Source organism: Chaetomium fimeti (assembly GCF_033439085.1).
Source record: "Chaetomium fimeti strain CBS 168.71 chromosome Unknown B0H64scaffold_1, whole genome shotgun sequence".
NCBI classification, from domain to species: domain Eukaryota; kingdom Fungi; phylum Ascomycota; class Sordariomycetes; order Sordariales; family Chaetomiaceae; genus Chaetomium; species Chaetomium fimeti.
The window spans coordinates 3,599,590-3,611,845 of NW_026944329.1; the positions used below are offsets into that span (position 1 = coordinate 3,599,590).

The 12,256-nt window shown below is 57.1% G+C and overlaps 5 protein-coding genes across 5 annotated transcripts; 2 read left to right on the forward strand and 3 right to left on the reverse strand.

The window, feature by feature from the left end:
• The first annotated feature begins 11 nt into the window (after window positions 1–11).
• On the forward strand, window positions 12–1,857 carry B0H64DRAFT_382263 (uncharacterized protein). Its single transcript, XM_062802854.1, has 2 exons — window positions 12–192; window positions 382–1,857. Exons 1-2 carry the CDS (start codon window positions 70–72, stop codon window positions 1,678–1,680), a joined length of 1,422 nt encoding a protein of 473 aa, XP_062664459.1. The 5' UTR covers window positions 12–69; the 3' UTR covers window positions 1,681–1,857.
• On the reverse strand, window positions 1,858–3,876 carry B0H64DRAFT_382266 (uncharacterized protein). The gene is made up of 2 exons (XM_062802855.1): window positions 2,545–3,876; window positions 1,858–2,455 (listed from the first exon to the last, which is right to left on the reverse strand). Exons 1-2 carry the CDS (start codon window positions 3,375–3,377, stop codon window positions 2,008–2,010), a joined length of 1,281 nt encoding a protein of 426 aa, XP_062664460.1. The 5' UTR covers window positions 3,378–3,876; the 3' UTR covers window positions 1,858–2,007.
• Window positions 3,877–4,117: 241 nt separating this feature from the next.
• On the reverse strand, window positions 4,118–6,735 carry B0H64DRAFT_27499 (uncharacterized protein). The gene is made up of 3 exons (XM_062800013.1): window positions 5,587–6,735; window positions 4,858–5,538; window positions 4,118–4,799 (listed from the first exon to the last, which is right to left on the reverse strand). Exons 1-3 carry the CDS (start codon window positions 6,510–6,512, stop codon window positions 4,211–4,213), a joined length of 2,196 nt encoding a protein of 731 aa, XP_062664461.1. The 5' UTR covers window positions 6,513–6,735; the 3' UTR covers window positions 4,118–4,210.
• Window positions 6,736–7,540: 805 nt separating this feature from the next.
• B0H64DRAFT_334574 (uncharacterized protein) lies at window positions 7,541–9,824 on the reverse strand. Its single transcript, XM_062801111.1, has 2 exons — window positions 9,185–9,824; window positions 7,541–8,922 (listed from the first exon to the last, which is right to left on the reverse strand). Exons 1-2 carry the CDS (start codon window positions 9,535–9,537, stop codon window positions 7,752–7,754), a joined length of 1,524 nt encoding a protein of 507 aa, XP_062664462.1. The 5' UTR covers window positions 9,538–9,824; the 3' UTR covers window positions 7,541–7,751.
• Window positions 9,825–9,962: 138 nt separating this feature from the next.
• B0H64DRAFT_382271 (cell cycle control protein-related) lies at window positions 9,963–12,182 on the forward strand. Its single transcript, XM_062802856.1, has 5 exons — window positions 9,963–10,272; window positions 10,438–10,512; window positions 10,573–10,641; window positions 10,703–11,061; window positions 11,118–12,182. Exons 1-5 carry the CDS (start codon window positions 10,236–10,238, stop codon window positions 11,769–11,771), a joined length of 1,194 nt encoding a protein of 397 aa, XP_062664463.1. The 5' UTR covers window positions 9,963–10,235; the 3' UTR covers window positions 11,772–12,182.
• The last annotated feature ends 74 nt before the right edge of the window (window positions 12,183–12,256 follow it).

Below are 12,256 nucleotides of genomic sequence, written 5' to 3' on the forward strand. Positions count from 1 at the left end.
ACTGGAAGCTCGTCATGCAACCAACCAACACGGGAAGCTGCCCGAGCGAACAAGCGCAACCGATGTGACATGAGCAACATCCAACTCATCCAGACTCTGACCGAGTCCTTCATTGCGCTCTCGGATGAAGTCCAGTCGCTGATTGACCGCAAGACAATTTTAGAGCACAAATTGCGTTATGCACATGAACAGGTATGTCGAATGATTTTTTTGATTTTCTTTCCCGCGGCTTCCGTGATGATTTCTTTAGCTCTAGATCTGGAGCTGGCTCCCCAAGGGATGCACAGCGAATGGAGACAACTCAAGTGTCTGATCCTAGCCAATTCACACTCTTCTGCTCCTCGAATTGTGCCAGCAGTCAGCTAACTCTAAGCTCGACAGTACCAATACCTAGCCGACAAGTACGCGCCAGCCGTGCCCGAAGTCGCCGAGACGCTTGTAAAGCTACAGCTACCTCCAGACTTGCACCAGCCTGTCGCGGCAGCAACCTCGGCGGTGCCCTTACCGAAACGTAGCCAGCCCGGGAACAGTCAGCATCAGGTCGCGCTGCTCATCAGGGCGGGCCGCAAAGCTGCTCAGGAACTCGTGGCCGGCATCGCCAGTGCGAACCAAGGCGGGGAAATCGGGGAGGGCGACGGACAGTCAGCGTCTCCAGACATGGATATCTTAACGTCGGTGTCGACCGTCCTCGAAAAGGACTTCACCGTTGAAGGCAAGAAAGGCGTGCTAGCCTGCCCTTTCTCGGCCCAGCCGAATCAAGACGGCGGCCTTCCCGAGGGCGCTGAGCGGGTCGACGGTTCTCAGGACCCAGCCAGCGCAGCCGACCCCTCGCCGCACAAGTCATCTGACCCCATCTGCGCTGCCATGCTCAACGAGACGGCCGATCCGTCTGATTCTGCTCCGTCCAAGTGCCCGATTCGTTTTCTAGACAAGCATTCGCCCGAAGAGATTGCCCACTACGTTGAAACGCACAAGCATTCGATCCCTCGAAGCCATGAGGTCTGCGTTAGGCGGTACCAGAAGAACGAGGAGCAGATCAAGAAGCTTGATGCCAAATACGGGAGTCTTGTGAACATGGTCAAGGACCTGAGCCATCTCCACCGTCCTATGATGCCGCCCTCGCAGCAGGAGCAGAAAGAATCCGACAGAGCGTCCAACAAGAGAGTAGAGGATTGGACGCAGACGGTTGTGGCAGGTGATCCGGAGCCAGATGAAGAAATGCCAGTAAGCGATGAGCGCGAGGGCCGCTTTGACCGCCCCATGAGGGACGTGCGGGTCGGAGAATCGCCCAGTCGACCATGGGGGATATCAGTACCCTTGGAGGCCGGACTTCAGCAGCGTGGACCATCACCCAAGCCTGCCGACGACTCTGCGCGGGCGCCCAAAGAACCGACGGCCCCTCGGAAATGCCCGTTTGATCATACGAAGATGTTCGCGGGAGCAAAGCCGGAGCATATCGCGGACACTCCGGTCAAGCCGCCAGCCACCCCGCACAAGGTCGAGGCGCCGCCACCGAGCACGCCGCAGCCCACGTTCGTCAACCTTCCTGAGGTGCCGGCGCCGGCTGGGGAGAAGGGCGATCGCCCACAGGTTATTTTCAACATTTCCGGCCCGGTCTTTATCGGTTACCCGATGGAGCAGGCCATGGAGTTCATGAAACAGTTTCAGGGAAACCAATGACATCGGGGCTGGCGGGGTTCAGTGATTTCTTACGTGCTTTATGGGTATAGTTAGCGAGCAAGGCGTTCGGGTAGCGGACTGGGGATACCACCTGGCTGTTCTGGGAGGTATTTCGTCGATGGCTACAGCAAGATATACTCCAACACAATGTTTATTTGACTTTTACAGATTGCATAATGTTACTCTTTCCAAGACGGTCTCTTCTATTGACACTGAACCTGAACCCTACGCAAACGCCTGTCTACTCCAACGCCACCATGTGGGAACCGAACAATCAACCAGCCAGCTAAACCAAAAAACCGTCAAGTACAAATCTGACAACGACACCTATTTCTTTGCGCCGTTTATACCTTCGCTTCCATGCCCGTTCGAACCGAAGCCGTTGCCCACCGGCTCATCGTCCCAACTATCGTGATACCCGTCGCCCGAGGCATCCCACAGCGAGATATCGTCGTCGTCCATCAGCGCAGCAGCATCCAGCTCGTCCGGATCCACCATCCTCCCGTTCTCCAGATCGTCACCCATCACGCCCTGCTCCAGATCGCCGTCGCCGTCCAGGAGCGCCTCGCCCGCTTCGAGCTGCGCCTCGCGCGCCAGCTCGGCCGCCCGCGCCATGGTGCGCCGGTAGATGAACACCCCCACGGCAAAGCCCAGCAGCCCGAAGACGGCCATGCTGATGTAGTTGACGGCGCGGTCGAACCCGCTCATCTTGTCGCCCGGCTCGGCCAGCAGCGCCAGCCGCGAGCCGATGAAGACGTGCACCAGGAGTTTCGGCCTGCGTGTCGTCAGTCAGTCAGTTAGCCGTCTGTCACCGCTGACCAGTCAGGGAGGGGGAACGAGATCGAGAGAGAATTAAAAACATACGTCGCCCCCGCCGTAGCCAGCGCAAACTGCCCCACCCCAATACTGCCCACCGTCGCCAGAAACCCATTACTCAAGCTATACGGCAGCGGACACAGCCTAATCATAACCAACACCCCCAACCCATCCCTCCTCAGCACCTGCCCCAGCGCAATAAACCGCTGATCCCCGCCCACCAACCGGTGCACATACCCCCTCAGCCACCCGCGACTCGCCACGAACGCCGCCGCGGACCCCACCACCGTCGCGCTCGCCGCGATCGGCCAGCCCAGCGGGAAGCCGTACACGAACCCGGCCAGCGTCACGCAGGTCGAGTAGCCGATGACGGGCGGGAACGCCGTCGCGACGGTGGCCAGCCACAGCGGCAGCCAGCCGAGGGGCGCGGCGCGCCACGACTGGGCGGCGGCGCCGAGCGCGACGAGCAAAGGGTGGGAGTAGACCAGGAAGAGGATGGAAAGGACGAGGATGAGCAGGCCGGCGAGGGAGACGAGGATTTGGTAGCGGATGGGGAGGGCGTTGTACCAGTGGGTGTATTGGCGGTAGAGGTAGGTTAGGGTGGTGGCGGCGGTGGTGAGGAAGGGTTTGTGGGGGGCGGTGCTGCTGGTGGTGGTGGTGGCGGTTCCGGGGCGGCGGGTGGAGAGGCGGCGGGCGCCGGGGGGTGTTGGGCGCGGGGTCCAGGGGGGAGGGGGGATGGTGGAGGTGTTGAGGCCCCCGATGGTGTCGTTGTCGTTGTCGTTGTCGGTGGAGGGGCGGGTGGTGATTATGGTTGGCGGGGAGGAGGCGGTTTGGTTCGAGGAGGCATCGTGGAATACGTCATCTTCGGAGGGGGGAGGCATCGCGGTGGTGTTGGTTCTATTGACGCTTGCTTGCTTGCTAGTGCCGGGCCGTGTCGACGTACGCAAGGTAGGTACGGATGTGACAAAGGGAGGCGGGTCGCGTTAGGTGTCCCGGGAGGGGCGGAAAGATGGTGGAAACGGACACAGTTGCTACCTGCGCATAGCGATGGTATTGATATTTACTGTAGGTCTTCGATTGTAGGATAGGTAGCTATGCGGTGCTTCGTATAGGTCGTAGGGGGTCCGAATTGGTTGGTTTGGGATTTGGCATTGAAGCTGGTCGGAGATGCCTGCCTGGACACCTGGAACAAAAAAAGGGACGGGTCGAGGTTCCATGTCAGATTGCCGGGATCTGCGGGTCGGAACTGGCCCAGACTCAGCCACGGGGGCTCGCTCTGAGAGCTGATTAGAGCGGTGCTGACGTGCCCAGAACCAACCAGTTGAACGGTGTGGTGTGTGGCACAGTGGCCTCGACAATGCAAGGCATGCAGTCTTGATACGGGCTGAAGAGTTTAGATTGGCGGAGACCAAGTATGCAATAATCTCTTGGTGACCGAAGAGGTGTACACAGTAAGGCTGTGAGTAACTCCCACCCATAACTCGTTGCGCACTGTAGGATCAGCAGGGGATGCATCATCCCGCTTAGAGACGTCATTGCCAAGGGGGAGAGGCCCACACTATTAAACGCCCGTCCTGTCTTCTTGAGCCTCTCAACATGGATTAGCGCAGGGGGCCACATCAAGGGGCTCTACACAGTATGGCACAGTACAAGTATATCTCGAGTTCAAGGCTTTTACTTCTTTCTGTTCAAAAGGTAGCTACGGGCCCCATTGTCACCTGCCCCTGGCACCCGACGGGCCCTTGGGTGGTTCCTTGGCCGCCGACGTGTCCCTAACAAGCAGCTTGACCTTGCCCTCGCCGATCTCGACACCTTGGGACAGGATATCCACCTCCTCCTTGTCCTCCTCCTTCCTCGTCAGTGTCTTGCCGTCCTGCGAGAGCGTGCGGTCCCAGCTGCGTGCGTCGATGCCCAGGATGCCCCCCGTGCTGTTGCGGTCGCCGGGCACCGAGAACTCGCGGTACGCGTAGCGCCACTCGTTGAGGAAGCCCCGAACCGCCTTGCCGACCTTGTCCTTACCATTCTTGCTATGGTGGCCGGTGCCGGTAATGGCATAGATCGGTCGGCTTTCCGTGGCGTTCTCCGTCAGGATGCCCTCGAGGTATTCGACGGCCTCTTCCGGGTGCAGCCCGTGCAGGTCTACGTAGATCTCGGGGCAGTCCCCCCTATTTTTGTTGCGTTCCTCGTACAGCTGCTGGGCCGCCTCACGATGAGCCTTCCGCATGAGATCGTTCTCGCTCTGCCCGCGGAGACTGAGCGCTTTGGCGGCCCGCGCGTCATTGCGGTTCCAAGCCTGAGCGGCACTATTTCATGTTAGTATTTGATCAACCCATTCCATTCTCCTCCGGCTGGGTCACAAACCTCTGAAGAAACTTGTTCCGGAGGCCACCGTGCTTGATGGCCTCCTGTCGCGCCTTGAGATAGGCCTTGTTGGCCTTGTCACCGGTCTCAAGCCAGGGAATGTGCTTCGGGTTCGAGATCGCCTGGGCAGCCGCGCTGTTCTCGCCGTTGCGGACGTTGGTTGAACTGCCGTTACGGGGAGTCCTACGGTTTGGCACAGCCGGCGTCGGCGTCGGCGACATCTTGACAATGTCCGCCAGTGTGCTCGGTGCAAAGTTCTCTTTAGGCCCATGGCCATGGCCGCCTCTCTTACCGTGATGTTTCTTGCCCTGCTTTACTATAGCAGCGCCAAGCGATGGGAACGCATCGGCATCGTCCGGTGAAGGGGCAGACTGGGCGTTATCCTTCTGTTGGTGCCGGCTGCCTGGCCGAGATCTAGGCCGGTCGGGGTAGGCATGGTGACCCTTGAACCCGGGCGGCGGCGTCACGCCCAATGTCGGATAACTGGCGGTAGTCGCAAAGAGCTGCTCGGGCGTGCCCGGCTGGAGCGCTGGGAAGTTACTATAGTCCTGCAAGTTCACCGTGGCATGTTGCATTGGCGGCGTGCCGGAGCCATCGATGTGTAGCCGGTTGACAAGATGCGAGGGATCGTGCGAGAAGATACAGGTGCTGCCGGCAAGGCAGTTGCCCGCAACCCAGTATCTGGCACATGTCAGTTCCGAACCAGCCCGGGGCTTTCCCGTAACTCACTTGCAGATGTGATTGCTCAAATCATGACTAAATCGGCAGTCGGCCCGCAGACACTGGCCAGTGGAAAGATAGAACTTGCAGATAACGCCCGACTTCTGCTGGTCTGCTGGGGTACCCGGCCGGCCGTCAGGGCTCATCGTCTTCCCGATTGTAACTCGGTTCTCTTCAGCCTGGGCGGCCAACGCGAGGTTGTCCTGCACCTGCGTCTCCATGATAGCCGCAACGGTGGCTCCAAGGTCGTAGCCGTGCATGGCGAGGGCGGCGCTGATCTCGTCGTCCGACTTGGTCTGCCCAAGGATCGACCGCAGCATGTCGTAGGGGGTCATATCCGACTGCTGCTGCGTCGAAACAAACTCAGGAGCGCTCACGTTCAGCCCGCTAGAGCCACCAACCGAAGATGTCACGCTGATTGCATCGTCGCTCACGAGCCAGTCCACATTGTCAGACTGGTAGTCGCCAAAGACCTCCTGCGACGGTGTGTCGTCATGGGCAAACTGGTAGGCGTTAAGGTTCGGGCTGTGCGGCACGGGGGTAGCAAACGCCAGCCTCGGAGACGGCCGCGGCGAGCCAAAAGGGGACGCGGTCGAAGACTTTGTCCGACCAAACGGTGTAGGCATGAAGCCCGGCGGGGCAAGGGGACTGACGCCCAGTCGAGGTGAACTCGAGAGTGGGGTCCCAGAGCCGCGCCAGGAGGCCGGCGACGGCCGCCGCAGGATGGTTTGCCGAATCGGTGGCGGCGAGGTTGTGCTCCCCCCTCCTTCTCGGTATCTCCATAATGCATCTAATATTGCGTTTTCTAGCGCTTGCCCAGCCAAGCTGGTCTTCACTTTGAGCAACTCCTCGAGCCTGTCCGTCTTGTCCTCATCTTCGATGTTCGGGTCCTGGAGGATCGGGAGGCAGATCTCGTACGTCTCGTCGGAGACCATGGTTTCGGTCAACGGAAGGGTTGGAGGTTGTAGTAAGAAAAGTCGTGGAAACGGCGGTTTACTCGGTGACTAAGAGACCTAGTTGGGGGGTTGCCCGACGTTGGGTCAAAGGTATTATGCTCGAGACGATTGGTAAATCGGATCAAAGGCGAAGGAAGAAACAAAGCACAAAGAAATCGAGGTAACGAGTGAGAAAGAAAGCGGGAAAAGCGTGACTGGGCACGGCGGATGGAGGAGTATGTGCCTGGTCTGCAGCTATGTCGGGCGTCGAAGCGGAGTCGGTGAGCTGTCTGCCTCAAGCCCCGGCGTCGGAGCGGCGGGGCGACTGACGATTCACTGCGACAACACAGGTGCGGTATGGTGTGAGGTCCGAGGAACGTAAAGATGGCGGCAGTGGTGAATGTCTAGTCGCATGTTGTCATCGAGGGGGTTGCCGACTACCGTCTTCAGGGGGGAAGTTGCGGTTGCGGGCAGGGATCGAGAAACGGGGGGTGGTGGATTACGCGACACGGAGGTCTATGTTGGGGAGAACCCCCAAAGTTCGAAGAGGGTCGGTGGTAGAGGTGGCCCGCAAGAGAGAAAAAGAAGACAAAAAACCTAAGATGATAGAAAAGAAGTCGATCGGGATTGAACGCGAGGAGTGTCAAGAGCGCCGAGGCAGCCCGCGTGTTCAGCTGCGACCAAAACTGCGGAAGGTGATCTGGGGGCACCCGCCGTCCGAACAGCTCCCGACGACTGGGCTGCAAGGTGCTGAAGTGGAGGGTTCTGGGGGGACTCGGGGCCGTCTTGGACCAGTGTGGGGCTTTCCCTTACAGTGCACAAAAGCAACATGACCACACTGTGCCAAGGTCAGGCGCCCCGCTGTGACCCAACCTTCCCGCCTTTTGGCTGGCTGAGCCCAATCTGAGCACGGCCGAGCTGAAAGGCGGAGTGACTTGTGATTGGTGCAATTTAGTTAGTGAGCCTCTCGCGAACAAAGAAGTCCTCGATCAACTCGATCAATCACGCCGTCGTTTTAGTAAGGAGTTGCCTTTATGGTATGATTTCAATAAAACAACAATAGGAACCTCACATACAACCAAATAATGCGTCACGATCTACCCATGCACCTTGCCCCGGCTCTTTGTGTAAAAGTACCTCCCTGCCTCAGTTGCGAATATCTCTCCGAGTATTATCTCCTTCATCGACAATGGACCGTTGAATGCATGCAATTGGACGCCCTTGAATATTTGGTAGATACTAGGGTACCTCGTCATCTTCTTCTTCGAACCCGAACCCAAAGCTAAAACCCGTGTTCTTCTTTTGCGGTTGATCTCCCGAGCTCTCGTCATCGCCCACCACGGAATCCCATCGTCTTTTCTTCTCAGCCAACTGTCTCAGTCCCACCTCGAGCAAGTCAGGCCGCTCCTCTCTCAAGCGGCTGGTGAAGAGGGCGTATGGGTCGGCAACTTCATCCTCAAATCCAGACACCTGATCTGCCTTATCCTTCAGGAAGGACATGACACCACCAAGGTGAGACTCGGGCACAAAATTCTGCGTCAGGGCAATCCCGTCCTCTAGGTTCACCACAAGATGCCACCAGCCGCTCGGGACGTGGAGAATCTCGCCCGTCTTGCAGATGCCTTCTTTGCACTCAGGCAACTTGCGGGCCTCTGAATGAAACTCTAGCAGCCACTCAGCAATGCTAAGCGGACTGGTGACCTCGCTGCTGTCCTTGGAAACGAACACGCCGGGTACGGATGCTGATGGCGGGAACATGATCCAGTACTTGGCGCCCTGGATCACGGCATTCCAGGCGCTCGTCGCATTGGGGTCCTTGTGGAAGGTAGATCCGCTCCGCTCCGGCCCGATGATGAGCCACCGGTGGGCTGGCCGCTCGGTTCCAAGGAGCTCAAACAAGTCCGGTCCAAAGCAATCCGGCTTCCAATATGCCGCACCTTCCTCCTTGCCAACTTTCAACGACATCTTCTCGGCAAACTTCCGATCGAACAAGTAGAGGGGGCTCTCGTCCTGGCTGTTGCGCATGTACTGGCAGTAGGTTTTAAACGACCAATCCACCGCTTCCGCTCGGAACACGACATCCGAATATTGGGAGAGGAGGCTCTCCAGTGTCCATGACTTGGTGACTGGCCAGGCCTGGATGCACTCGGTGAGGATAAACGGCTTCTTGCTCCATTTTCCCGCGAAGTCCTCGTACGAGAGATCCTCGAAGCGATCAATCTCGTTGGTCGTCGGGATGTTTTTCGTGTACTGGCTTAGGGAGATATGGCTGCAGACGAATGGGCGGTGCAGCACATCAGAGAAAACACTGCTGCAGTCGACCCGGATGCTTTGTTCAGGTGACAAGTCCAGAACTGTCGCCCTCCAGGATCCTCGCCACTCGAAGGAAGACTTGTTGCCAAGGTCTGACCTGGAGCATCGTCAACAGATGTCCCCGCCCCTTGTGATGACACAATGAGCCGCTTGGCTAGAATTGAAGGGGCACGTTCCGTCATAACGTAACCGGCTGGTCAACCGGTGAAGAAACCGCGTCCCTAACCTCGGGGGTTCAGGGGTTCTGGGAACCGGCGGACAGAGAAATTAACATACCCTGATATTCTACCCACCGCTGCTTCGTTTGTCGTGGCACAGTCTACTGTACATATCACGGGGAGCACACGTGAATAACTTACTCTAAAAAAATCGCCTTCCATATGTCGTCAGCCATGCAGCACCCCAGGAGAAACTTGCATGTATAGCCGAACAGCCTCAAAGTGCGAGCATCTAAGTATTCCAAAAACTGCATGAGGATCTCGTCGGGTACAATTTGCAGCACCCCTAAAGACGTCCGAGCATCCTCGCCGTTGAAAAAGTACTTGTTGCCTAGCGGTTTGATGCCGAAGGGGTGTGGTGGCACGGACGAGCCGAGGCTGGAGTCATCTTGACCGCCGTTGGCAATGACTGGGTGACTCAATGGGTGACTCCCATCGACCTCCCCTTCGAGGGCGCAGCTCCGGATTTGCCGCTGATGTGAGGGCAGCAGCATGATGGCGGGGCGAGGATGGGCCGAGACCGTGCCGTGCAAGGCTGGTGATAACTAGGTACCTAGGTAGCGGCTTGTTGGCAATGCGCTGCGAAATCGACCTGATCAAGAAACGTCGTTCAAATTGAAGGACAGAAAAAAAACAGCATGTGTAGGTTGGTTGCGTGTGGTCACAGACGCTGCGGGGCAAAAATAGAACAGTGACCGTTTGGCTTGCAGCCGCCCGCAGCCTCAGCAAACCGGTCGCCTGCAGTAGCTGGTGGGATGGGTGGATCGATGATCGATAAGACTTTTTTTTGCCTGTGCGCCACCGAAAAAAAAAAATCGATAAGCCCCACGCCCCACTGGCCTTGTTGGCTTTGGGCGGGGTTGCTGCCTAAGGCCATGATCGATTCTGCTCCGCCAAAAGGAATTTTTATCGTTGTCCACCCAGGTCAGGCTTTCCTCTCTCCCATCACCACACATCCAGGAACCACTACCTTCAATAACTACGTCCTTTCATAGATTCACTTGTTCTCAGTTAGAATACTGGGAACTTTGAGTCTATATTCTTTTCTGGTAATCCATTTTTTACCGAGACTTCTGCAGCACTCGACGAGTCGCCTGCGGATTTTTCCCTCGATACCCCACCATCACCTTCTGAATTTCTAGATCTAAGCCGGGCTTGGATCTGGAAATCTTTGCGAACACTACTCGCAATCATGGCTACTGACAAGGGACTCGAGGATGTCCCCGAGGGTACGTTTGTTTATGCTCTTCGCCGTGAGGGGATCACATTGCGATTGTCAACGAACACAATGCCGAGACTTGACCGGTCGCTGCGATCCCCGCCCCCACTAAGCACTGCACACAAATGTGCGATGAAATATGGAACACGGACGCTAACAAAGCTTTGCATTACAGGACAGATCGAGTCGAACTACGATGAGACGGTCGATTCTTTTGACGACATGAGCCTCAAGGCCGAGCTGCTTCGCGGTAAGAGCTGTCCGACCGATAGTTGATGGTGGCAATTAGGCATCCACTAACTCCTCCAAGGTATCTATGCCTACGGTTTCGAGCGCCCCTCTGCTATCCAGCAGCGCGCTATCATGCCGGTCATCAAGGGTAAGACGAGTCACTTTTTAGCCTCAAACGCAGGGCCATCGACCACTAACGCAACGACCAGGCCACGATGTCATTGCTCAGGCCCAGTCCGGTACTGGCAAGACCGCTACTTTCTCCATTTCGGTCCTGCAAAAGATCGACCCGAACGTCAAGGCGTGCCAGGCGCTTATTCTTGCTCCTACCCGTGAGCTTGCGCAGCAAATTCAGAAAGTCGTCGTTGCTATCGGTGACTTCATGAACATCGAATGCCACGCCTGCATTGGTGGCACTAGCGTCCGCGACGACATGAAGGCCCTTCAGGAGGGCCCCCAGGTGATTGTTGGCACCCCCGGCCGTGTCCACGACATGATTCAGCGCCGCATTCTCAAGACGGACAGCATGAAGATGTTCGTCCTTGACGAGGCCGATGAGATGCTTTCGGTAAGTTGGTTTCTTGGAGATGTCCATCCTGATGAAGGTTGTCTAACGATGAATAGCGTGGTTTCACCGAGCAAATCTACGACATTTTCCAGCTGCTGCCGCAGTCTACCCAGGTCGTCCTACTTTCTGCCACTATGCCCCAGGACGTTCTTGAGGTCACCACCAAATTCATGCGCGACCCTGTCCGCATCTTGGTCAAGAAGGACGAGCTTACCCTCGAGGGTATCAAGCAATTTTACATTGCCGTCGAAAAGGAGGACTGGAAGCTCGACACCCTCTCGGATCTCTACGAGACCGTCACCATCACCCAGGCTGTCATCTTCTGCAACACGCGCCGCAAGGTCGACTGGCTTACCGAGAAGCTCACCGCCCGCGACTTTACTGTCTCGGCCATGCACGGTGACATGGATCAGGCTCAGCGTGACCTGATTATGAAGGAGTTCCGTTCCGGCTCCTCGCGTGTCCTGATCGCCACCGATCTCCTGGCCCGTGGTATCGACGTCCAGCAGGTCTCCCTGGTTATCAACTACGACCTCCCCGCCAACCGGGAGAACTACATCCACCGCATCGGTCGTGGCGGTCGTTTCGGTCGTAAGGGTGTTGCTATCAACTTCGTTACCGCCGATGACGTGCGCATGATGCGCGAGATTGAGCAGTTCTACAGCACCCAGATCGAGGAGATGCCCATGAATGTGGCCGACCTGATTTAAGCGACCTTCTCGACTCAGACATCATATACTCTTTCTCAGCACACCTCAACACATTCCCATTCCATCCGCATCGACAACCTATACAGCACCGGAGAGGGACGTGCTGCGGTCTTCTGGTAGAAAGAGGAGGGGGCTGCGCGGCTGTAGGCGTTTCTTTTTTCGCTCTTTTTGTGGGGGGCGTGGCATCTGGTTGTCATCCACAAAAGCTCTGATAGTTGATAGGGGTTTTGGCGCCTGCACCTTAATTAGTGAACGGTGTGAGCGCTACGGTGTCTATCAAGGAAGGCTGGTCTGCTCTTTTTTTCTCTAGTTTTGCCGGCTTTTCAGTGCCATATGTACGCAGAGTCAGGGAGGTTACCAAAATGCGACGTAGACTGATACCACGACTACATGAACCGGGCGGTTGCCTGACAACGTTGGAACGTCTTTTGGTGATCAAGAGGACGAGAACTGACCGACTTGAGAACTGACCGACTTCACTGACC

What these genes read in the sequence shown, in the direction of transcription:
- B0H64DRAFT_382263 (XM_062802854.1), top strand. Translation starts at nt 70, where the DNA reads ATGAGCAACATCCAACTCATCCAGACTCTGACCGAGTCCTTCATTGCG. An exon ending in TGCGTTATGCACATGAACAG is followed by an intron (nt 193 to 381) that starts GTATGTCGAATG and finishes TAAGCTCGACAG; the next exon opens with TACCAATACCTAGCCGACAA.
- B0H64DRAFT_382266 (XM_062802855.1), bottom strand. Translation starts at nt 3,377, where the DNA reads ATGCCTCCCCCCTCCGAAGATGACGTATTCCACGATGCCTCCTCGAAC. An exon ending in CTGGCTACGGCGGGGGCGAC is followed by an intron (nt 2,456 to 2,544) that starts GTATGTTTTTAA and finishes GACGACACGCAG; the next exon opens with GCCGAAACTCCTGGTGCACG.
- B0H64DRAFT_27499 (XM_062800013.1), bottom strand. Translation starts at nt 6,512, where the DNA reads ATGGTCTCCGACGAGACGTACGAGATCTGCCTCCCGATCCTCCAGGAC. An exon ending in TTGAGCAATCACATCTGCAA is followed by an intron (nt 5,539 to 5,586) that starts GTGAGTTACGGG and finishes GACATGTGCCAG; the next exon opens with ATACTGGGTTGCGGGCAACT. An exon ending in CGGAACAAGTTTCTTCAGAG is followed by an intron (nt 4,800 to 4,857) that starts GTTTGTGACCCA and finishes AACATGAAATAG; the next exon opens with TGCCGCTCAGGCTTGGAACC.
- B0H64DRAFT_334574 (XM_062801111.1), bottom strand. Translation starts at nt 9,537, where the DNA reads ATGCTGCTGCCCTCACATCAGCGGCAAATCCGGAGCTGCGCCCTCGAA. An exon ending in TGGAAGGCGATTTTTTTAGA is followed by an intron (nt 8,923 to 9,184) that starts GTAAGTTATTCA and finishes ACGATGCTCCAG; the next exon opens with GTCAGACCTTGGCAACAAGT.
- B0H64DRAFT_382271 (XM_062802856.1), top strand. Translation starts at nt 10,236, where the DNA reads ATGGCTACTGACAAGGGACTCGAGGATGTCCCCGAGG. An exon ending in ACTCGAGGATGTCCCCGAGG is followed by an intron (nt 10,273 to 10,437) that starts GTACGTTTGTTT and finishes TTTGCATTACAG; the next exon opens with GACAGATCGAGTCGAACTAC. An exon ending in TATCATGCCGGTCATCAAGG is followed by an intron (nt 10,642 to 10,702) that starts GTAAGACGAGTC and finishes CGCAACGACCAG; the next exon opens with GCCACGATGTCATTGCTCAG.